At 43.3% G+C, this 25233-nt stretch overlaps 1 protein-coding gene across 3 annotated transcripts in view; it reads left to right on the top strand.

Annotated features, from left to right (window-relative positions):
* LOC120898461 overlaps positions 1-25233 on the top strand; it is a 136917-nt gene that overhangs the window by 82577 nt on the left and 29107 nt on the right. For all 3 annotated transcript variants that reach the window (XM_040304358.1, XM_040304359.1, XM_040304357.1), the window contains 6 exons: positions 4361-5164; positions 10857-10993; positions 17861-18048; positions 18178-18632; positions 18771-18901; positions 24260-24430. In XM_040304358.1, the coding sequence (XP_040160292.1) occupies positions 4618-5164; positions 10857-10993; positions 17861-18048; positions 18178-18632; positions 18771-18901; positions 24260-24430 (1629 nt within the window). In that variant the 5' untranslated portion in view covers positions 4361-4617. The remainder of the gene's footprint in view (positions 1-4360; positions 5165-10856; positions 10994-17860; positions 18049-18177; positions 18633-18770; positions 18902-24259; positions 24431-25233) is intronic.

Raw genomic sequence — 25233 nt, 5'->3', positions numbered from 1 at the left:
AACGATGGCACACACACATACGGATGCAGTGAAGCTACTTCCCTGCCCACACCGCGCTCTTACGCTGGAATGTATTGAGTGTGATTTTTTGTTGTGCTTGCTTGCTCTATCTCTCTTACTTCCCCTTTTTGATAGCTCCCGTTCCCATGCATCTCGCTTCTCATGAGAACTTTTCACTTTTTAGCTTTTGTGACACGGGTGGCAAAATTGCGAGAAGCACGACCGATTTCCCCCCACGGTCAATGGATGGAAAGGAAACGATGAGAAAAATGCAACAAAAAAAAACGGACATAATTTCAAAGCAGCGTTGAGCTTCTGAAATGGAACCTACGTACGGGGCAAGGGAATGATGGTAACATGTGGTGGATGTCGCTAACAACAACAACAACAACGACGACGACAACGACGGTGGCCATAGCGTAGAGGAGTCGCGGAAAACGTTACTTGTAATGGGATGACAGTTGTAAACATGAAAAATGGCATCAAAATCCGTTGTCAGCCCCAACAGCGAACGGTTGGTGGTAAGTCCTGTCTGGATATGGTGATCCAACCACCGGTGGCGCTCTTTGTTGCAGTGAAGATGTGTATGTGTATGTGCGGAAAGAAGGAAACATGTAATACCATTTACGAGAGGAAAATGTTTGCTTTTGATATCTTCTTAATGCACAAAAAGAAAAACTGGCTCGAGAAAGGGAGCGGGGAATTGTGGTATTCATGTGTTTGGGGGTGTAGCAATCCTATCTATCATCTTCTCCTGTTGAGCATTTGTTCAGCAATTAAACTAGATGGTTAATTATAGATTAGAGCTAATCCTTTGGAACTTCTGGAATATTTTTTTGGGTCACAAATTGAACGTTGGTGTAAGTGACGCAATGATAACGAATTATTCCATCATAGCAAAAATCTTTGTTAGCGCCTAAATGGCTGCAAATGAAATGCATTTCCGTAATTCGGATCCGGTTCGAAGGAACAACGAATGATAGCACATAAAGTATTTGAGATATGTCTGATTGCTACTAATCCTGCTACTAGTCCTGCAAACTTTTAATACTAACATAAACCTTGGTACCCTTTTCCTTTCATTTTAAATGCCTTTTGCATTTGCATCCATTTAGGCGCCAACAACAACCTTACCGAAAGTCTTTTGTAAGAAGTGGTAACAAAAGTCCTCGTTCATTTTCTATTTGTTTCTGTATTCTGTATGTTTTCATTCTGTAAAAACGTACAGGTCACAGTGCTTGTCTTTTTGTTCATTAATTTAACTCAATTTAACTGTGTAATTCAATTCATGCATTGATGTTACTGACGGTATTAACTATTTTTACTATAAACATCCACTAAGCATAAAACCACAATTTTAAATATAAATATGACTAGATGCTATTTAGACATCTATACATCTTATTGATTCCTTTATCATCGCGTTTATCGGATCTTTACTAGAGAAGGCATGTCAGATGTGTTTTACTGCATGAGACGTTTGTGTTATTTTTTGTACATTAACTCCTATCAAAAACATTGATTATTTACTAGAAGATAGTAACAAAATTAATTTAAAAGCATTAAAAACATTCCTATAAGGAGACAAATATGTAAAGCTACTGCTTTAATGGTTATAAATGTTAAAAAAATAATATAAATTATTGACTTAATGGTCTTTACATATGATACTGCCAATGTTTTGACAAAAAGCTTTCAACTGTACAAATGTCTGTCCTTCCTCGATCTATTTCATCTACACAACAACTATCGCCACTGTCAACTGCTTGACGCCCAATCTGTTGCATGGGCGATTTCGAATACTTGCCTTCTACCCCACATTCTCATCGTTCCCTCGCAAACCGAAACACCAAAACTCCATCATTCTCATCCCTTTTTATACACGTAATAATCAATTCCAAGCGCTAACAACGCGAACAACCGAAACAAAATGCGTGAATTAATTTCTCACCCCGAAAACTACTGGGGCTGGTGCGGGTGGTTTTAATTGGTTAAGCCACGACGCTGCTGCCACTGCTACTAACGCTACTCCAAGTTACTCCACAGCTGCTCCATACGACGACGACGACGACGACGACACGCAAAGAAAACGCATGTTTAGAGCTTCGGTGAGCGATAAATGTTTCACGCGTTCCTTTTGGTGCGGATTTTATTGCGCGTTGTGTTGTGTTTTCGGCCTACTTCTGTTGTTCTTGGTGTGATTTGGCCTGTTGTTGTTGAGCATGCAAAGAGGCGATTGGGAGGGTATAGAGGGTTTATGTTGCCGTTGCCGTTGTCGTCTTGTTCTTTGCCGATAAAACTGCAACTAGATACTTCAGGCACACGCGAGAATAGCGCGTAATCAAAGGCAAGCTGCCATAAGGTTGTTTTTTTTTCTTTCTCCTTGTTGTGCTTCCAAGAAATGACTCAATGAGTGGAAGGAGTTTGCAGCTGTTGTTGTTGTTGTTGCTGTAGTCGTTACTGAACGTGACAAAGAAAGCGGGCACTGTATAAGTGCTGTGCAAAGCGTTTTATGCGTTGCGATCAGGCGAAGAATGGTTTATCGTTTGATTAGAAGCAAGCCGCGGAACAGTTGAGCCATGAAATCCTACGGCAATCCAGCGTCGATTTGGGCGGAATGGGGACCAGAAGGCGAAGCAGTGTAAGTAAGCAGGAGAACGAATTACGACGCCTCAATTCACAGGGAAGCGCGTGGATCGATAAAAGACAATATTGATTTCATTAAAACTACTTTTTCCTTGTGCGTGCGGCATAGAATAATATCGAGAGTTAGCGTTCGTTACTGCGTAAATGCTAGTAAATGTTATGTTACAAAAACAACAGAATATTGTCAACAATTATGCTTTAAAATTCAACCATTTTTTTAGTTCTACTTAAAGTGATGCTTTATCATAACATCCATTCACGGAATTCCTCCACATTATCGCACCTGTTCCATAATTAAATGCAATCAATCACTCAATTGAACCCTAAACAAACGTCGAGCTTATTTACACATTGCTAGGTACACATACCCATGGGAAAAGGCTCCCATAAACGTACGATATTGATTTCAATTGACCATTTGCTGCCTTCAACAGTGAAAACAGTCCGCGTCAACGGTTCCCAGTAACGATTCCCCCCCATCGGGCGTAGGTAAATATGAGTCGCAACATTTGGGCCAAATTATTACTCCTTAAATCAACGGAAACATGAGTAATGTGGGTTATTGTTTATTCTCTCGTACTAAATTCTCACCATACCAATCTACCAAGCTCCTCCGTCCCCAAATATGTGACCATCATCCTCGTCCATCAGCCGCTGTTGGACATTTGATGCAATAATTTCTTTGCAAACAATGTGCACGCGCGCTCTTTCTTTTTCCTTTATATCGAAAATGTTTACCCTCTGCCATTCCACTGTTGTCATAATGCCACGCTGATGCTGACCCCGGCTCATTGTCTAAAATGTCCACGGTAAAATGGCAGCAGAGAGTGAAAACAACACAGCATAAGAAGCCACGTGGGCTGGATTATTTGTACGTTATCCAACGTTCCCGGAACGATGCCAGATATATTCGACGGGGCAGATGCTGTCGGTTGCCTAGCGCACATGCTCCAGACAGCGCTCTGAACGACTAGAGCGAACCATTTTCCTCGTTTTACGTTCACTCTGGCATTGGGTCAGCTTTTAGGTAGGCAAGTTCGCTTGAAAAGCAACATTTTGCCTTTCATAATTGGCGTTTAGAGGAGAGGCCATATCGAGCTGGGGCCATTTGTACGTTGGGATTGGTTCTTCGGCAACTGAAACGCCAATTCCCGGTCCCCTGTTGTCTTTGATATCGAGTTTCGTCACATCAGCCGCACTACTATCGTTACTATTTGTCCGAGTCAAACAACAATGGACAGCACACAGACACTGCGGGGGCAATGTTCACTCTCGCTGCTAATATCATACCAAACAAACATTTGCACTGAGCATGTTCGAATCCTGCTCATGGAGATGCCAGTTTTAATTGGATACCAATTCAAACGCTATATTGGTTGTGTCATTGGTAATAACACGAATTAATAACAAACAGTTTCGTTTGGGTCTTGTGGACATACTTTTGGAAGGTTAATTACCACTGTACATAACAACTGTTGATCGTAGAGTTAGTTAATATATAGGTAAATTCAAATATTTTTTCATTGTTCTTATGGAAGTAAAATAATCGATTTACTGTGATCGCACGCAAACAATTCTTCTGCTTACAATTGCCAATATTGCCTTTTCTCAGCTCTAGAATCTAAAATCTTTATCTTTACATGAAATAAATGTGTTATTGAAAAGCAAAATATTAATTTTTAAAATAACATCTCTATTTTTCTCTTCTTTGCAGATTGATCAATACTAAAAACACATTGATGATCCTCACAAAACGACCCAGCATTAGTCGGCCGGCTCGCCACTCAATTAATCATCTTAAACGGACGCCCGTTCCGTCTCAGTGCAGCCCATAAAGAGCTTTCGGGGAGATGGTTACGAGAAATTGTCATTAAATTAAAATCCAGCACACACCCCTTGCCAACTATACACACGCACACACGCAAACCACCCCCACAACAAACATACCAACCTTCGCCACACACAGGCCAAATGAAACCCCGATCCGATGAGCCAGAAAGCTCATCAGCAGCACCAGCATGCAAACACCGAATGTCCACTGCACCAGCTCGCTCGAGCCCGATCGTACCGGCGGGAATAGGCAGCACTTGTCAGCATCGAAGCAGCGCAGCACGTCACCAATCGCACCGATCGGGGCAACAGCATCACCACCGCCATCGCCATCGTACTGGATGGCCGATGGGACCCGTGCTGGCGCTGCTGCTGGCAGCACTGTCAACACTCGGCCTGCTCACGGTCACCGTCGCGGCCGGCAGCAAATCCGGCAGTGCTTCCAACCCTGCCACGCTCATCGCGACCGTCGACGAACCGTCCGCGCTGGCGCTTGCCGCCGGGCAGAAACAATCGCAACAACAGTCGTACTACAACAACAACAACAACCGTGGCGGCAATGCACAGGGAAAACAGTGCGCCCTGTCCGAGCACACCTGCACCAACGGGCGCTGCATTCCGTGGGACAAATACTGCAATAATGTAAATGACTGCGGCGACGGTAGCGACGAACCGCGCTTCTGCACCCGTAAGTATTATGCGCCCATGGGGAGAGTGGAAGGGAAGTGGAAGAAAAGCGGTTTCGGGGGGGGGATTGGTTTTCCGGCAGCATATTACCAAACAACCAAGGCAAAACAGGAAAGCTATTTCCTGTATTTTTAAGGAGTTTTTTGCTGTTGTATTCCCAGCCCTTTCGCTTTCCCATTGTGGAAGCTATTCTCATCCATCAAGCATAAGTGGTATGATGGAAGGTGGATGTGACTTTTTCTCTCTCGCTCTCTTTTACTCTCTCACTTTCATTTATGTTTTGCTACTCTTTTCTTCTCACAATGCTCACTCACTATAATGGCACGGTTTCCCGGTTGTGCCGGAAATGGATTTCTCTTTAATCATTTGCCATTGTTTGTAGTGAAAAAGCAGAGAAGAGGGAGAGACATTGCATGGCATTTTGTCGAATGCTGCAAGCCCCGGACAGGGCGGGCGGGGAGAAATAAAACAAACCGACACACAGGACATTCAACTGCAATTTGTCGTTATTTCTTTCCGGTGTTGTGTTTTGTTTTCTCCTCTCTTTTTTTTTTTTTTTTTTTGCGCAGACAGCTTAGACAGCAAACGTGGCTGAGCGTTTCCCTCGGAGTTCGGCATACTCAAAACGCTCGTTTGAGCGGTGCTGTCAACCAGCCGGAAACGCCACATCCACACTGTTTTACTATGCAATAACGAGCCATCATAATGGGAAAGGAAATGCATGGATGATGGAAAGCATTGTTTGATGGCAGGTTTGTGTGTGTGGGTGTGTGTGGGCGTGATTTTATCATGGGAAAAACGGCTTTGGTTTTTTTCCTTTCTTTTTACAAGCTTACTGGCTTAAGAAATGTCAGCTGTTTTTCTCTGCATTTCCGTGTCTTGCATGTCTTTATGCAAGGCTATTTAGCTATTTGGAGGGTGTTACAATTCTAGTCAGATGTTGTTCTTCCTGTTTATCAACGATTTGACCACTTGCGGTTCTATTAGTTTTCACGTTCCACCTGTCTGATGTATGCTGACGATGTTAAACTGTTTTTGCCTTTTAAAACTCAGGATGATTGTGATTTATTACAACAATTCATAGACTCGTTTTTTATTCTTTGTGCATGGATACAGGGTTTTCCAGTGGTTCTCATAGTTGTGGGACACTTCCTTGATTCTTTCTTATGCGAAGCGAACTTCATATGATGGAAATTGGACAGCTCCTATTGAAAATTCCTATTGGATTTGCCCAACAAGGGTGCTATAGAGTCCAATTCCCTTTACATTAAGCTCAATTCACGTAAGAAGGAGTCAATAAAGTGTCCCACCGCTATGAGAACTCCTCGAAAATCTTGTAATGATCTAAAACACGCAATTGACAATTGTTTTACAATATCGTTTCACAGAATAAAACATCCAACTGAATTCGATTACTCTCTGGCAGGTAGGGTTACGTTCGTCAATCAAATTTTTGTGATTTAGGATTGATGTTGGACCTAAGCCTACAAGACCTAAGTGTTTTGGTCAGCAAAATGTTAAAGAATGAATTGAATCCACCTTGCTAGAACACTTCGACTGCACAATTTACTTAATACCGTACCCAGACACATACTATATAGATCGAATGATCCTGTATTCTCAATGGCAAGACAGTTTAAAAACTGGATTGCTAATTTTGATTTTAACCTATCGCCTGCTTCGTATAAGACGAGCCTGTTATTACTTTTCAATTTCAGAAATAATAGTCTTTGAACTAGAGATTAGCTCAAATTTTATTTATAATATTTTTTAATAAGTCGTCGTAGCACAAATATCCAGGTCAGAGATATGAATTTAATAAATCAATAAATAATAACTCAATAAAAAAAAACACTAAAAAAGTCAATAAATACATAAACAATCAAAATAAATAAATAGTTTAAATGGAGTTCGACATTAGCCGGATGAAATTATGACACAAAACCAGGTGGTAATGTTTTAGATTAATTTACCCTGAAAACAAAGTGTAAACAAACGCCGATTCGCTCATGTGTAATTGCATTTTCTGCCGAAGCACAAACATTTTTTGAAGAAACAATTTTACACGCTATTTTACAATGCAACAAAAATGTTTGAACATTTTAGCTTTTTTTTAACTTAAACCACAAAAGGAGAAAATGTTGCGTTTGTTTATGCGAAAAAGAAAAGCGTTGCTGCTTTAAAAACTGCACATTAAAATCCAATTTGAAAATGTGGAAAATTGTAAGTAACACACAAAAATTCATCAAATTACCCAATTTACAACACTACAAAAGCATAACTCTATGTAACGAGATTTAACCCCAAATTGGCAACACACACACACACACAGAAGGGAATGTTTCATATTTCAGCTCCCGCTTTTTTTTGTTGGTAGCAACACCACACCCAACCGAAACCATTTACTTACATTTCACCTTTCAATTATCAGACATGAAAGGGCCATTTTTCCAACCCATTACGGTACGGTTCGTTGCACTGACTGTTTTCGTTGTAATATTTTTGCACTTCCTTTTCGCTTCCCCTTTTCCTCGGTGGGAAAGCAAAGCGCCCGAAAAGCGAAACACGAACCACGCATTACATGTGCCTGGGTGAGTCTTGGGGAGGTTCCCTGGTTTTTTTTCCCTTTTCCACACCCAACTTTATATCGCACGCTCACACAACGCGCTAAATGGCAGCTCTCGGGGTGATGTATTTTTCACATCGTGCTCTTTAGCGTTACGCTTTTCCAACAGCTAGTAAACGGTATAAGAAGAAGAAAAAAAGGCCCGAACCAAACCAAACGATGCCATTCAACATTGGGAACGCAACAAAAAAGGCCTCCAATGTGAATGACTTTTAACTTCGTGCAACGCGGGCACACCTAGTGGGCATTTTATTTCCTTTCCACCCGCTGCTGTTGGTGTACGTTCCCACTGTGTGTGTGGCAAGTTTAATTCAAGTGGTGTTAAATTTGAAACCCGTTCCGACAAACACAGCAAACACGACTGAAATTCAAGGTACGAAAAAAGGGATATCGCCCTGTTTAATAAAAACCAGCACGAGACAACAGAGGTGGAATCGAGAAAAAGAAGAAAAAAACCCCAAACGAACGAACATCCCATTGAAACAGGAGTGCTGTGCGAAATCGATTTTCACCTTCACCACCACCAATTGACGGTGTGACAGTGTGCGCACACACAAAAAAACGGCCCTCACTCTCGTTGATAACTAACCGCTGCAAGGGAAATGGGAAACACCACACACAGGAAGACACCACGCAGGGAAAATGAAACACGACGTGCTAGAACTCGGTGTGCATAATGTGCCTACACGCAAGATGATAGCGGAAGCCGACAACGACAACAGCACGCACACACACACACTCAAAACACTGTTAAACTCGACAACTGCATTCCGGTGCACTTTTTAGTCTGTGCAATGCCGTTGGTGCACCACTTTTTTATAGCCACACACGAACATACACACACACACGTGTACTGTCTGCCGCCAGAGTTTCGTACCATTTCCTACCGATAGTGAGGAACAACTTTTAGCCATGGTTATGAGCACGGGGTGAAAGAGAACAAAGTCGAGGCGTATTTTTTCTGGTGCGAATGAAATGAAAAGAAAAAACCTCCCCCGGATGGAATGGACGGAATCGCGGATAGGATAGCGTTTATCCAACGGAAGAACGGTGTGTGACGTCGATGATGACGAGTTGGCAGTTGCAAAAGTTAGTGTGTGTGTGTGTGTGTATGGGAGAAAAAATGCTGCTATATCCGTTGTCACGAGCTAGAGAGAGAAGAAACTGCTACAAAGTGCCATTTCCCGAAGCTTTTTTTTCGTTTCTTCTCCGTTACCGCTTGATGTTACGGTTAATAGGGACTTTTTTCTATTATTTGGACTGGCTGTTTGAAGAGCAGCAGCATAACTGCACTGTTTTAGGGGTCAGCAGCTGACGGCATTCTACAAAATTGTTTGAAAATGCACTTAGTGACAATATCCCCATAGGTATTGACTTTTTGACACGCTTAGAAAGTGCAATAGTGGGAAAAAGGGTTGACCTTCTAATACACAGAACTGACTAGCTTATGTGTAGTATCAATCGAGCCATTGCCATTGTCACGCCCGTAAGTGCCTAACACAGCACTAGACCGACTATGAGTGATCTGCTTGTTTTGAAGAAGAAGATTTAGCTTATGCGGCAATCATATTGTTAAACAATTGAAATTTAAATAAATGAAAAATGATCATGCTAATTTTCTAATAATTGTAAAACAGGCTTGATGGATGTATTTTGACAACTTTTTGTGAATGTCTTCATCACAGAGTTTCCCCGCCAGCTCAACATAATTCACTAAAGATAATTGTTGTGTCAAAGTACTATACCCAGCAAGACAGTGTGCTATTAATGTACCCATTAGAGTAGTTTTCTATCTGTCAGAATATTAATTTAAAAGCAATTTAGCGATTTGAGCGGTGTTGTCCTTTGTTATCATTTAAAAATTGTAAATAAGAACGTAAACAGTGTGGTTTTAATGAACTTTTAGCTAGAGAAAACGTCGGCTATAGATTGAAATCCGTGTAATATAAAATTCAGCCGGGAAAACGTGGCTTTATTAGTGCTAGTTGTACAACACCTTCCCCGGGTGGAGCAGCTGTTCGGAATCAGTCGGCCAGTCAAGTTTGCAGAAAAAAAAATATTTTTAATCGTTTGTATGACGTAGATGGAAAATGATGAAATATAACAATTAAACAATGATTTAACGGAATTAGTGTTATTTTCTGTCAAAACTGTTTGAATGGGCAATTTTACGACTGCTAATTTACCGCTAAAAAACAATCGTAAAGTACCGGTAATTTAGGAGTAATTTATGCCTGATTTGTCTGGCTGAATATTGAAAAACATATGATCCATAAAACTGAACGTTGTTTAAATATAAATTTAAATAACATTTGATGATCATTTTTAAAATGAAACCACCGTTCTGCGCCTTTCGTTGCAATTCTTAAAAAGTATTACATATTCTGTAAACCCCCGTGAGGCAAACAGAACACTTCAGCCAACATTTTACACCTTAATTCAATGCCAATTGAATCCACTTCAATGCTTGATAGCTAACCACCGACCCCAACTCCGCGCACACCAGCTGCCATGTTGCAACAAATCCAATCGAATCCGCACAAGGGCCGAAGGTACACTTCACTTCAATGGATGCAAAGCAGAAATGCCATTCCCGGTGCTACTCGCATCTCTTCAAAAGTAATTGATTCAAGTCCACTCACCATCGTCAGCCAGTGTGCAGCGCCATCCTCCGCCGTAGCACGTAAAAGCTCAACAGTTAGCAGCAAAAGACGAACCAAATCAATCCCGAAGGCCACACACAGACCATTCCATTTGCCCATTGATCTTCTCCACACGACCACGACCCGCCTGTTACTATTGAAAGTCAATCAAAATCCCCTCTCTCTCTCTCTCTCTCTCTCGCTATTTCAATCCAACTATTCGCTGCTGGACATTGGGTGGGTTGAATTATAACCTCCTGTGCAAGCGGGGAGCGGGATGCGGCAACATAACAAAGCAACGGCAAACCTGATGCACGGCGGCCACTTTGGCTGATTCGCAATTATTTGTTTTGCGCCCCGAGTGTCGAGTCGAACGGTTTTCTAACTCGGGCGTTCCATTTATTTCCTTCGCCTCTCTTTCGCAGGATGCAACCGCACGTACTACGGGAACATTGGGCTGACGTACAATCTGGAGCTGCACCGACCGAAGGAGGACCGGATACCCTACGTGTGCATCCTGACGTTCACGGCGGCCGGCGGCAACTACGGTGACATCGTGCAGGTACGGCCAAAGTCGATCGATTGTTTCGTTGGATGTTTTTTTATTCCATTTTTTTTCTTTATTTTTTGAAAAAAGTATTATTGGACACTCAAGAGGAAGTGTTGAGCAAAGCAGCAACAAAAAAAAAGGTTGAAATTGGCTCAGAACTTTCCCAGATGAGTACCAATTGGTTCAGTGATGGTCTGTGTGTTTTTTTCCTCCCCAATCAAGCACTCTTGAGAATCATCTTTCTCGACACTTTCGCTCAACTTGCCCAACCACTTTTGCGAGCGTTAAAAATAGATCGCAAGCCAGCGGTCTAAAAAAAACCGACGATATGAAACGCGGCAAAAACCCGTTGACATGTGTCAAAGTGGTTTCAGTGGTGGTCGCGTCGTCGTGTGCGAATCAATCAATCAAACTATGCCGTGGCTTTCACACGCATTTTCAGCACGCTATAAAATGTGCATTCAATTGTATAAAAGTAGCAAGCGCGCGAAAGAGAGGACTTGGTGGCGTTGTGATTCAACCGAGGAAGGGTCGCAACTGTTTGTACAACTGCCAAAGGCTTCTGAAGTTGCGTTTATGACAATAAAAGTCCCATCGCTCTTTTAACATTCATTTCAGTAGCAGCAGCAGCAGCAGCAATATAACTGTTTTTTTTTTTTTTGCCGGTGTGTTTGTTTGTACCGGACACATGAAACATCATTTTTCCCTCCCGGGTGGAGCCGTTTGTTTTGTTGATTTTCCAACCAAAAGCTCAGGCGCCCGGTGCGCTTTGGCCCTTTGAATTTCAGTTTCAATTTTGCCCGCATGCAAATACATCAAATTTATCATCCGTGACACACGCCGTCCCTCCGCGTGTTTCGGTATGAAAAAGTGAGAGAAAAAAATCCTCCTACAAGGTCGGTTATGCTCCCCCAACAGGAACATTCCAACGCAATATTCCGCAGCTAGTACTGTGCCGCCGATTCGATCCCTTCGGGGCAAGCGACCGATCATAAATCGTGAAAATAATGACACAAACCCAGGCACACAACGCAAGTAGCAGAACGGCACCATCGTGATCGCTTCTGTTCCTGATTTGATGTTACTTTTTTGTTTTTGGGTGCCTCTGTGTGTTTGCGTGCATTTATCACTTCAACAAGCGCGCCAAAAGTGGCAAACCAACAATAGAGCATCAAAACTATCAATCCAGCGCTCCAACTTCCATCCGCGTTCGTTTTACGCCGCAAAAAAAAGATGAACATTTAATCGATCTGGTGAAAGCTTTTTGATGTATCATCAAAATTTAATTAAACTTGATCCGCTGATCGGCCACACATACGCGCACACACACTTATACTTGCACAGTGTTGGATAAAGTTTTTATCCTATCAATGAAATTCCACAGTCCCTTGTCAGGTTTTCCTGTCCACCGTAAATGGTCCACCCCCCGGTCCCATTGCTGCTCCCTTGCGTTGGTTACGTATGAGTAACGGTTTTTGCTCTTCCTTTTAAAACTGAGGCATTGGTGTACCCCTTCTCCCCCGCAACTATCTCATACAAAAGCCGAATATGCTGATTCGAAAATGATGAAGCTCCTCCCCTGCCTCTCTCTTTCTTTCATTTTCCATTTTCCATATCGATGTACGAGGTTTTGCGTTATACCTCCATCAAAAAGCGCAAAAAGGACATGTGGCAACTTGTTCATCACTGTTTTTGTGCCGCCTACTGATGTTAAATCATATCGGGAAAAGGGGGGGAACGTTTTTACAACGCACCACACAAGCACGGCGCGGGGACAATGTTTGATCGAATGATAAAATTCCGAACAACCAGTAATAGGCAGGCAGCAAAAAGCACAATAGAATTTTTCTCCCATATTTGCTACTTTCATTTCGCATTTGCAGTTTCCCTTTTATTTTTGTAATGAAACCTTTGTCGATCGCCGGCGATGGAGACGCACGGTGCTTTGTGACGCTTGCTGGGACAGGATTTTTTCGGTGGAGCAACCCAGTACTTTGTAACGTTCACAGCTGATGGAGCCGCCCAGTGTTTTATGATCCTTTTTTTTCGGGATATTGAAAAACAGATAGGCTGCGCCAGTTCCGGTGTGAGTAGGGTGGTTGCAAAATTACATTTAAATTGCATTTTCAAGCTACACCAAATTGGAATGGAATTGCAATTTGTGCAGTATGAAATAATAATTAAATTTGCTAGAAGAGTTTATTGTGATACAGTAGAATTACAAATTATTTTGCTGTCAAACAATGTAATCAAAAGCTACTACTTATTGCATATGTTTTTTTTTATGCTCTGCCAATTGACAAGTAAATGCAATATGTGTGCGTGCCACATACTTCTCACATCAGACCACGAGTCTTGAAAGTTAATTACCTTTTGCGTCCAAATGTTACACACATACACACAAAAACTGACACTGTTCATTCGACTGTCCATTTGGCAAATACGTGCACGATCTATCCCCATTCCCTGCGGTACCAAACGGTAATTGACAACCTGATTCGACTTATTTACGGATGGATCACATTGAGAGCGCAACACGAGCAATAGGACGATGGACAGTCGAAGCTCAAATAGGATCATAATAGAACGTCAACAAAGGAAACATTTTGTGCGATATGTGTTGTCAAACATGATTTTACCACACACACACACACACGCCCTAAGAAGGAGATACAATCAAACAAGAAAGGCACGCTATCAGTAACAAAGAATTACAGCCCAAAAAGAAGTTGCCCTCCTCATCTTTCGACCCAACAAAATGGTATTTTCTTTCCGCTTCACTTGCTTCTTTTTTAAAGGTCACACACACACACACACATGGTTCGGTCACAACATCTCATGGCATATTATTTGTCGAATCGAAGCCCACTTAATACGTGTATCGTGTATTGATTTTCAACGCCACAGCGGACTTCCACTAATGCTAGCGTGCTTTTCGTGCTTGCGTGGTGCTGTGGGTCGCTCAATCAACCGTACCAGCTCAGCAAGGTGTGGGCGAATTCGAGCTCAAATAGAGGAAGAAAAAGGCAAAAAACAAACGCCACTAAATCGTAGAATTAGTTCCAGTTTGTAGGGCATCATCGTCACCGTGTGGATGATGAGATTTGTCCACGCTGCTGTTGCTGTGTAAAATAATACCATTTACTTGAGCTGACCTGGACGATACGATAAGCACAGTAGTGTACGTTTTAACCTTTGACTTATATCGGGCCGGTAAGAGGTCAAGGCTCAGCAAAACAGGACATGTTGGACTTGGTTGTTTTGTTAGAACATTCATCGTTATTTAATGTCTTAATTTTTAGCGCTATGATTAACGCATTGGATTGGAAGTTCGTCAAGACACAACACCTAGCAATCAACCAAAGATAAAGCACTCCAAATGGGCAGGGATTTAAAACAATTTCCTCCCGGTACGTGAAGATAACGGCGGCAAATTCGACTCCACTGTTATGTCATGTCAGCTACTTAATACGATTAATTTCTTCCCTTCACGCGCTCCTCCACACACTCCCAAACAGCTCTATCGTTGTCGTATTGCCCGCCGATTGTGTGCGCCACTGTGTTACGCCACGAGATTAGATCGATTTATCGGTCAAGCACAATAACAACCGGCAACCGTCGCAAAGGTTGGGTTTCGTTTGCCCCTTATTGTTGCGTGGTTGTTGTTCCGGCACGGCGGTAAATACATACGGCTGGCAGGATACCATAAAATATGTTCCCCCTTCCCCCACCACAACAACCAATCGCTCGGAGTGGGTCAAAATCGAAGGCTAAACCTCGGCCCCTTGGCTCGTGTGCCCTGAGCGTTCGTCCTCCGGCACCGTCCCTCCCGCAGCGAAAAGGCGGAGGACCCAACTCGATGAAATGCACATAAAACTAAAGCTATTTGGTCTTAATTTATGAGCATGTCGCACGAACGTTAACTAATAACGAGCGTGCGCGTATGGTACCGTATCTACCACCCCGCTCGCTGATCCTTTCGCGGATGGACGGTACGTACAGCAAAGCCTACGCGGATATCGCGCTACCGTGCACACTGTTTGATCAGCGGAAACCCAAAGCACCGCAGTGGTTCGTGATTATCCAAGACGGCAGCAACAAGAAGAACAATCAGTACGATGACATGCCCAATTGAATGGTACGGGTATACGAGCTGGATTATTATTTGTAGTTTGCTGGTCTTGTTTGAATGATTTAGTTTGTTTAAACAAAAGAACAATAGTTATATTACACACTACAATGGAATGAATACATCCAGTTAGAACCTTGTACATGGATTAGTTTCACAACATTTTGTCGGGGTTTAAATGCAGTTTTCACAAGAATAGTTGCTGCTCTAATGACGGCTTTTTTATAGTTTAATCCGTTTAAACCGTTTAACGAATGAATGTTTTATTCTTGACAAACAGTCGTGTAGTATTGTTGACATGCAAATGGTCAAATTCATACAGTGAAATCTCTCTAAGATGTTGTCTCTTCAAGATTGATTGTTTCTCTAACCCTTTGAGAGTGTCACGATTTTTCAAAAATGTACAATCCTATATTCAAATCATGCAAGAAGTTGATAAAAAATAATAACTTTGGCTCGTTCTGCAAACCGTTGCTTTACCCAAAGGATGATGCACAAAATGTGTCATTATCATTCTTTTATCTCCTTCCCCATCCCTCCACGCGACGATTGAACCGAAACGGAGAACAAAGCCTCTCTCTCTCTCGGGCAAATCACTGGAAGGGTTAAGTTAAACATTTTGCCGGTTCCGTCATATTCCATACGTTGTACAACTCTTCAAGATGAACATCTCCCTAAGGCAAATATTCTCTAAGCTGCATATGCAATTTTTTAGTTTACAAAATTATTGGTCAAAAGATATCAGGCTTTTTTCCATGATTTCTTGGATTCACTTTCATTGGTTTTCTCTAATATGGTTATCTCTCTAAGTATACAATCCCTTGAAGATTCATCTTAGAGTTATTTCACTGTAGTTAAAACCCTGGAGTTGTATGAATAATCAAATTATTTCTATAAAAACAACGTCTACATAATTCATCTACAGAGACCATGACTGTTATAAGCAATAAAGCTTATCAAATGACATTAATACAATTCTGCTTAACCATTACCTCCGTGAGGATCAGGAAGAATTTCTCAAAATACTCAATAATTAGGCTTCACAATTAACACCTTTTTGAGCAAAACTTTGCCTATCTGAGCTTGATTATCCTAGATGTTCACATCGATGGCTATCACACGTGCTTCTGCTTTCCTGTATATCATGCCAATACCATCACTCTCACAGAATAGAGCGCACTTTGGTTTCCTGCAAATTAGTCGAGCTAATTCCGCTTACCAGCAATTCCAATTACACCAGCCCAAAACACGGCCCAAAACACCCCGAAACGGCACACGCTCGCTCGCTAACGATCAAACCTCTAGCGCTAATGTTTAACTATCATCGGGGTTGCAATTACGATATTTCTCCGTTTGCACCTGCCATCAAAATTGATACAGCATGCCCCATATCCTCACAAACACACACACACGTACAGCGCACGCCAACAACCGTCTGCCAATCTGTACCTCTCTCAGTGGACGAAAAATAATTGGCCATCATTTATCATTCCCATAATGAACTGTTTGTAACGGCGAGCGTGTAATTAAAGCCGCACGATGTGGCACAAACACACACACACACATGCATGATACACAAACACACACAGCCGGTACCTAATCTGCCAGAAAACCCACTCCCCCCGGACATACGCGCCCAGTTGCAACTGCACAGCGCGGTGTACCGACCCGTGTGCGGTAGAATTTCGATAGCCATTTTCCTATTTCCAAGCCTGTGCACACAAACTCACCTCACGCTCTCTTTACCGACGGATTTCCCGACCTCTAATCCCGAAGCAGAGCGGGTTGGCTGGGCAAAGGTCTGTGCAATCCGAGTGGCGCAGTGTTCATTGGACGGTTGTGCTCTCATGTCCAATAATAATAATAATAATAATATGCCAACCAGCAGCATGCAGCGAGTTAATTGCAGATTAAATGCAACCGGCCTCGGACGTGCTCACGTGGGTGTACCGCGTCTCTGTGGAGCACTAACCCACACAAATGCACACACACACACACACAGAGAGCAGATGATTAGAGTGTGTCTCTGATCCGATGCTGGTATGTGGGTCAAAGCACAGGAATGCAACATTTTCCAACCGATCTCACCAACCACCATTTAACCTTGCTTCCACCATCATCAGCCGGATGGTAAGCTCCCTAAAATGCATTATTCAGGGATATATTGTGCTTTTGTCAGTGTGTGTGTGTGTGTGTCTCCGCGGGAGAAGCATGTGAAGACGCTCCATTGTTGGTGGTGAATATACCCGTAACTATGGATTAGTGCGGGAGAAGAGAAAATGCTAAGCACAAACACACGACTTTGGTGGAAAATAACTGCAAGAACTAAAACGTTTGCCAGCATTTGTTAACCGTCACCCGTAGCGAACCTTAACCCTCAGCTATTTGTTGGGCACTATAGCAAAGAATCTCTCGGTACGCTGCGTAATTACGTCTGTATAATGGAACGTAATGAGTAAAAGAGAGAGAGAGAGAGATGCATACAGAGGTAGACTAAACCAAATTGCTAATCAGCACACGTGTGTTTCATGCGATGAAAACTTGTCATTTGCGAACTTATCTGCTCGAGGTGGCTCGCTTGCGGCTTTGATTCGTTGTACGTGATCATTTATTTATAGTACCAACACACACACACACATGCTTCTGTGGCGCTTTGAAATGGCATAAAAATGTTGTACACCAAGTGCATAAAATTCAGCACACATTTTCTTCACCAAACGACCATCATCATTTCCATCCATTGCCCGCAGGTGACGCTCGACAGTTTCACCCTCGGCCGGTTCGTGTCGTACACGGAGAATGGCTGCCCGGACGGCTATCTGCAGGTTTCGGAAGCGAAACGGGCCAACGTCGGCGGCATGTGGTGCGGCACGACCTGGGGCCCGGCCATCTTCTACAGCGAAACCGATTCCCTCGTCATGACGATCAAACTGTTCAAGTAAGTAAAGACGCAAAGCGTGCTCGTTCCGTTTAAACGATACGGTTCACTACTTTACGGTTGCGGGCAGCAGAAGTTCAAAGTTTGCACACATTTTAACCTTGCGCACCATCCCGCCTCTCTTCGCAGGCTGTCGCGTGACCAGAGCGGTTACAACTTCGACTTCCGGATACAGTACAAAATGCTGTCCCGTGCCAGTGCGGTCGTCCGGTACGGGGGCCACCGGCACGAGTACATCCCACCGTGGACGAACGTCACGTACATCCCGAACTATCCGCTGATCGAGGACTTTACCAACTCGACCGCACACTCGGAGCACCAGACGTACCAGGAGGCGGGCGGGCTGGGCGCGGGACAGCAGCGCAATCGGATGGTTTCGCTCGGTGCAAACGATCTGCCGTACCCGACGACCTACGACAACATGACGCGGGCGGGTGGCGGAGGAATGCTGCAGCGTGGTGGACCCGCGGCCGGTGGGTCAATGTTTGGCCGGCTGAACGGTTCCACCGACGGCTGGAGCCCGCTGGGCCCGGGCAGCCCCCGGAAGCAGCCGCTCAACTACACCGAACCGCAGTACTACCTGGGTAAGTGGCGTGTCGCGTGTCGCCCAGTCGATGACGTGACGAAACGTCATCAGCGTGGCCGTCAGGACCCTTTGTCCCCCCCCCCCCCCGCTCTGTAGGGTATTGATTGTTTTGTTGCGTTTCGTACTATTTCCGCAGGCGATCTCATGCAGGGTACGTTCTGCTCGCGTATATTCACCAACTGCGACAAGAAGGTGTGCCGTCTGCAGTCGCCCAACTTTCCCGGCATCTATCCCAGGAATCTGACGTGCTATTTCGCCGTTAGGCAGGTAAGTGTTTGTGGTTGGGAATTGCTATCGGTATGGAAACGGGCGGCGGGATTTATTATTGCTAGCAGCTGAATGAAATGAATGAACCAAGCAATGAATTATGACGCCTTGCTCGGTGTGTCCAAAAACTTAATTAGTTGGATAATTGCAGTGAAACTTTTGGATCTGATATTTAGCACGAAGATGTTAGGGGAAGTTTTGAAGGAATGAAAAAGTGCCAAAGTTTTAATTATAAAATTAAAAAGCTCCGTGATTTTGTTACAATCATAATGTATCATAAAGAGCTATGTCCTATCTAGAGGTCCTCTTAGACTTGGCTCAATATTTAGATGTTTCAATGAACAAATAGCTCAAACAAACAAAGTTGGTCAATTTGTCACCTTTTCGAACATCTATTTGAGTGTATTCAATATTAAGATCTCGTGATACTTCTTCTATAAGTCATTGGGATTTTGGCATACGCTATGGATCTGATTGGTCTGGAATTGTCATATGCAACAGAGTGTGACCAAATCCATCACGACTTCTTTGAAATTTTCACAAACTAAGAGCCTAGAGTTCATCATTGAATGATCAGAACGATGACCTCATCATTGTGCTGCGAATCAAGCCTGTAAGTGCAATGCTCTTAGTAAAGTAGTGATATCATCTCCAATAGAGACTAGAAGCTCAATTCTAAGAAATATGGTATGAATAATCACTCAGTACCCTCGATTGATTTATAACGAATGTGATAGAACATCTTCAACTCACTCTATAAGAGATATGAAAACCTACTGGGAGTTCCCAGTAGTGTTGTGTAATCCGGATTAGTTCGGATTATTCCAAACGTCTCCTGATGAGTTGGAATGAATCAGGATTTTTGCAGATCAGTCCGAACGTGTTTCAAATGAGGTATTGATCTAAAACACCAAAGTAATGCGACGCAATTACAGAACCTTTAAAATCGTTCTTTCAAACGCACCAGCACCTAGAAGAGCGATGCACATCCAATACCGGCTATACAAAAGACATCCTGAGTTATTAAAAGTCACGTGGAGTCTACCGGATTATTCCGAACCTCGTGTACTTTCAAAGGCCGTAGATTCTTTGATTATTACTGGAAAAATGGTCAATTAACCCAGCTCCAGTAATAGGTAATAGGTAACAGTAATAGGTTGCATATAAAGTTAATCAACTCACGAATGATTTGAATGTAATCGAACATTTATTCGAGGAACGTAAAACTCTTCGTTATGATTTCATTCAACATTTCATGGCAAAGATAGCAAACGATTAGTTTTCTTTATCAATAACAGAACAAATTGCGCTATCTCGTTACAGCAATGCCATTGTTTACTGCCCTGCCCATAAGGATAAATCCTTAATTGCATAGGCTTAGCTTTCAGTTAATGAGTTTGAACGGGAAGCAATGGTATATAATCTGCCCAGCTTTATCTGGACCAATCAAGCTCAAGCGGTGCTTGTACTGCTTTAATGTGATTCCCTCAGCAACACAAAAGAAAGCATCGGCCGAATCAATACGAGCCGATCAGTTTTTGCTTCGCTTTGTTCGAAATCTAATTTCCCAAACGTGCTCCGTTTGCACACTTTGCGCCCCGTAATACTTTGTTTACTCGATTAACCGGTTGCGGATGACAAGGTTCAGATAAAGCGGCGAGCGCAAAATGTCCCTTTGAAGTTGCGTAAGATTTTGTGGCGCTCCACCTTTTTAAACAAAATGCTGCTTTCATCTTACGCCGAGAATCAGAGATGGCGCCAGGAATACTTTTCAGCAAATTATTTGCCATACTTTCCCGGCAGCGACCATGCACACGTGCGATCAGACCCACCAGACAACGACCGTCCTGAGAAATGGTCAGCGACAGCCATTCTCGGTAGCGATGCCTGGCCCGACATGGCTGGCGACTAATTGGGATTAAATCGTTTCGCCTGTTGAGGCAATTTTCCCGAAACCAGTTACCACATTGTTCTTGCCACCACTTGCCGCTTGCCATTTCCATAATGGCTTCATCTCGATCTAAGATGACGGTGCTTCACTTCCTGCCTCTGTGTTTCTTACGATGATGGAAACAGCAAGAACGCTTTACCTTTCTACCGGCAGGTAAGGTGTCTGTCTACCCCCTTTCGCTCAACGATTACCACTCATCGTCTAGCCCTGTGAAGGGGTAAACGTCCGCTACTACTACTACTACTTTGTCTGCTTGTCTACCCACCTTCCCGCTGCTCCGGTCAACTGATTAGGGTTCAATATTTTACTTAGCAATTAAAGCACCATTAAAAGTCACTCTTTCACCCAGAAGTGCTGGGTGACACTGGCGACGGTTGGCTCTTACCTGGCTTTCACCATGTCATCCTCTGTCAGGCTCTGATGTACGTGCCCTGGCCAAAAGGTTGCCGCACTCGAGGTGATGAAGAGAGCGCCCTGTTCTGGAAGTGTCTGGTCAGATGTATGTATGTACCCGGTTGTCGACAAGGGTAAAAGGTCCCTACAGCAGCAGCAGCGCCAGCAAGTAGCACCGTGGAACTTTTAATGAATTTTATAAACGTTGATGAATTTTGCAGAACGTATTGCAGATGAAATTTAATTAAACTAGCGGCACAAACAAACACCGACCGGGCTCTGGTCGTTTCGGGTCCGCACGCTCGTCCACCATCGCGTTATTATCGTCCTCGCTTGCAACGGCATCCATGTCCGGAGAGGAGGGAAGAGAGAAAGAGTGAGAGAGTGCAAAGCTAAACTCTCCTGATCATTGAAATGAGTTGGATAAACATAAATTCTACCATAATTAGTACGCTCCTTGCCTTTGAAGGGATGCCGTTTTTTCATTCTCTCTCTCTCTCTCTTTCTCTCTATCTCTCTCGCTCTATTTACGGAGAAATGTCTCATCCAAACATGATGTCACAGCATGTCCCGGACAGTCGGTACCCAGCAAGACCAAAAAAACAGCGGATTATGGATCATCGTCCGTAAAAGCCCAATCCGTTTGATGATCCGATGCTGATGATTATGATTACGGCTGGCGCTTGGGTGGATTATGGGAATGAAAACTGCCCCGTCCGCGTTACCCGAACACGCCGGCGCTCTTCTCCAGCGACAGAGCCAGTGCCAGTGGAGCCATTTGATTTAGAGCTTTCCCCTTTCGTGCCCCAAACCCCTGCGTCCGGGTGACAATTTGATGGCCTAATAAAATGATTATGCCGCGCACAAGGGGCAGCACACGGGCACGGCAGGCAATGGGCGCGCGTTAAAACTAATCCCATTTCGGGTGGGAAATATCTCATAATCCCTACACTACCTGGCCGGTACAATGGGAAAGAGGGTGAAAGCAATACGGAGCGTTGGGCCTTTTTGGTTGGGGAAGAAAAAGCCATCGTGGCATTACTTTCATTAAATGATCATGCTATTGTTTTGCGCGGCGCGGTACTTAAGCTGGACGCTCATTAATGGGTGGAAATTGGTCACCGTTGAAAGGGTAATAACCGTGTAAGAGCGGGAAGCTGCTCTGGGCGGGGGCTTTGGTTTTATTGCATTTATTTTACAGTTCAATCCTATTAACGGTTAATGGCACATTTTTGTTTTGGGTTTTTAGTATTGTCAACGAGAAATACATCAGACAGGAAATATGGAAAATGGTTTTTGAACACTATCAGTCTAGAAACTGTTAATATGTATAGATGGGAAGGTAGTTTGTATGTTGTGGAGACATTCGCAGATTACGATCAATTAAAAAACTATCAAAAATTAAAAGAACTAAACAACTTTATGCTATCAAAAATTCAAACAAAAATTCAAACAATTACCTACATCCTCTATCTGTTTCTAATGACCGAAAGTACATTTATGTAACAAATGAAATGCTTTAAAGTTATCATATGTAAAACGGATGAAAAATCATTTTAAAAATCTTCTATTGCTGCAATAAAATGCTTTCATTTTTGAACGATAAAAATATTACAAAACATTGAATGATAGGTATGAGAATTTAAAATAAACTTTAAAAGTGGCCGTTAGTTTAATAAAACATACTATTTTCAACAGCCGTTTCAATCATCTTACCATAACAAAACCCAAAACAAGTCAACTATTCCAATCAATATAAGGAAAGAACTAGTGCAGGGTGCTCGGAATCGGACCTACCCGATTTAATGTTTGGAATCAATACCAGAGCCGATTCTAAAGCCGATTCGGGAGCCGATTCGGGAGCGGATTCCGGAGCCGATTCAGGAGCGGATTCCGGAGCCGATTTTGGAGCCAATTTCAGAGCCGATTTTGAAGCCGATCCCGGAGTAGACTCAAAAACCGATTCCGGAGTCGACTTTGAACCAATTCCTAAATCGACTCCAAATCCGAAATCGAAGTCAAGCTGGGAAACGCAATTAGCACCGGAAAAGGAATCAGAATTGATTCCATAATTGGAATTAGCTCCAGAATGAGAATCAGTTCTTGAATTGAAATAAGAAGTTTCAGAAGCGAAACCAATCCGGGAGTCTGCAAGAATCCTTTACAAGTATCGGTTATCAATACGTAGCATCATTGGATCCAAACGTCTACTCTTGTGAAGATAGCGAAATCGACTCCGATTTCGAAGCCTACACAAGTGACATTTGCTTGACATTGTTTTTCCATATCTGCTCGATTAGTACTTGATACGCCTGAAATTGTGGATATGTTTGTGATCAAGTGTGTTGATAGCCCCAAGTTTTAGTGTGTTCGTAAATTGGACTTTCTTCTTTTGATGAACGATGCCGTCGAGGTAATTTTACATTGATAGCTTTGGTTTTTGATGAAAAACAACATTTCCTAGCGAATCTAGAAGAAAGCAACGAAAAATCCGCATCACGGTTGATTTTAAAGGACTTTTTTTTTCTAAATTCCCATAAACTGGTGCAGTTTAAGGAAAATTTAAGGCTCCAGTTTAAGAGACTTTGTTCGAATTCCCGGTTATTCGGGCTCGAAAATGTCAATTGGGTATTCTGATTTCGGAACCTATTACGGAGCCGATTCTCGTGCTAATTCTGATTTTAAATTCGATTCCAGAATCGATTCCGCAAACTGATTCCAGACCTACGGTACCTACCTACCTGATCCGGAATCGATTGCAACGAAAACTTAATTTTTTCCCCATCACTAGAAAGAATCATCATCAGACAGATCATTTCCCCAAACACCAAATGAAAACAAAAACTCTGCCCTATTCAATTGCTAGTAAACTGCAAACACATGCATCTACTAATTGAACCACAGGACACATGCGGTTCCGCAGGAAACAGCAATAATGAAAAGATAATACGAATGTACTAATTAACTCTTCCTCCCGTTCCTCCCTCCCCGTTGTCTCCATCTCCACCATGCAGCACGACGTTCCACCAGGTAAGCATGCGTTCATCGTCATCAGTCAGCCGAAGGGCAACCTGATCTGGATATCGACGGAAGCGTCGGCCGGTGCCGCCACGAACGCCGCCCGGGACGAGAAGGAAAAGCACAAACCGCGCCTCCAGACCTGGAACGAGTGTGACAGTGTGCAGGTACGTTGCAAGGGGACCAAATGTCTCACCCAACTCTCTCTCTCTCTCTCTCGCTCTATTCGCGTGTTTATGTATAGAGTTGATCGTTCTCGATCAGAAACAGAAAAAAAAATCGTACTAGCCGTAGCCTTTAGTAGCCACTCTTCAAAATTGCGAGCTAGAGAGTACTTTGTAGTGGCAGCCTTGAAGGTGGCAAACCGTCGAACGGATAAGAGCGCAGTTTCCGCTTTGCGTCAGCGTTCGTCTCGCATACGCCGCGAATAAACAAACACATACACAGCTACACGCACAACACGGCACCCGTTGGTGCTAGCACAAACATGCAAAACGATAAACACATAAAACCTTCCCACACACGCAAACACCCACAGACACATTAACTCGACCTTATTTTTCCCTCTCACATTCAATTTCCTTCCGAATGCACCTTTGCCAATCCCCCCGGCGGTGCCGTCCTGCACACACCTTGGTTTGATGACCTCATTTGCTCCTAAATCCTCCCTTCGACCCGCATATATCCCTTTTAGCCAGCGCGCGCGCATATTATCAAAGGGAATCGATAGCACGAAAATAAAGTGGCAATGGGTAAATTGAAAAAAAGGGGAGCAATCCGTTGAGCATCCCGGTACACAGGAAAATGGATTGCTCTGCTTGACGTCTGGTCCGGTTCGTCCGGCCCAAGAGAGCGAGGGATAAACACACACAAGCACACACCGGTTTCGGCATCGGCGACCACAATGTGCCATACCGTGTCCGTCCGGTGAACACAACAATATTCACACAAGCGTACGCGTTGATGCAGC

Source organism: Anopheles arabiensis, chromosome 2 (assembly GCF_016920715.1).
Source record: "Anopheles arabiensis isolate DONGOLA chromosome 2, AaraD3, whole genome shotgun sequence".
NCBI lineage: Eukaryota > Metazoa > Arthropoda > Insecta > Diptera > Culicidae > Anopheles > Anopheles arabiensis.
The sequence above is the reverse complement of the archived record's forward strand: the minus strand, read 5'-3'. Positions and strand labels throughout refer to the sequence as shown.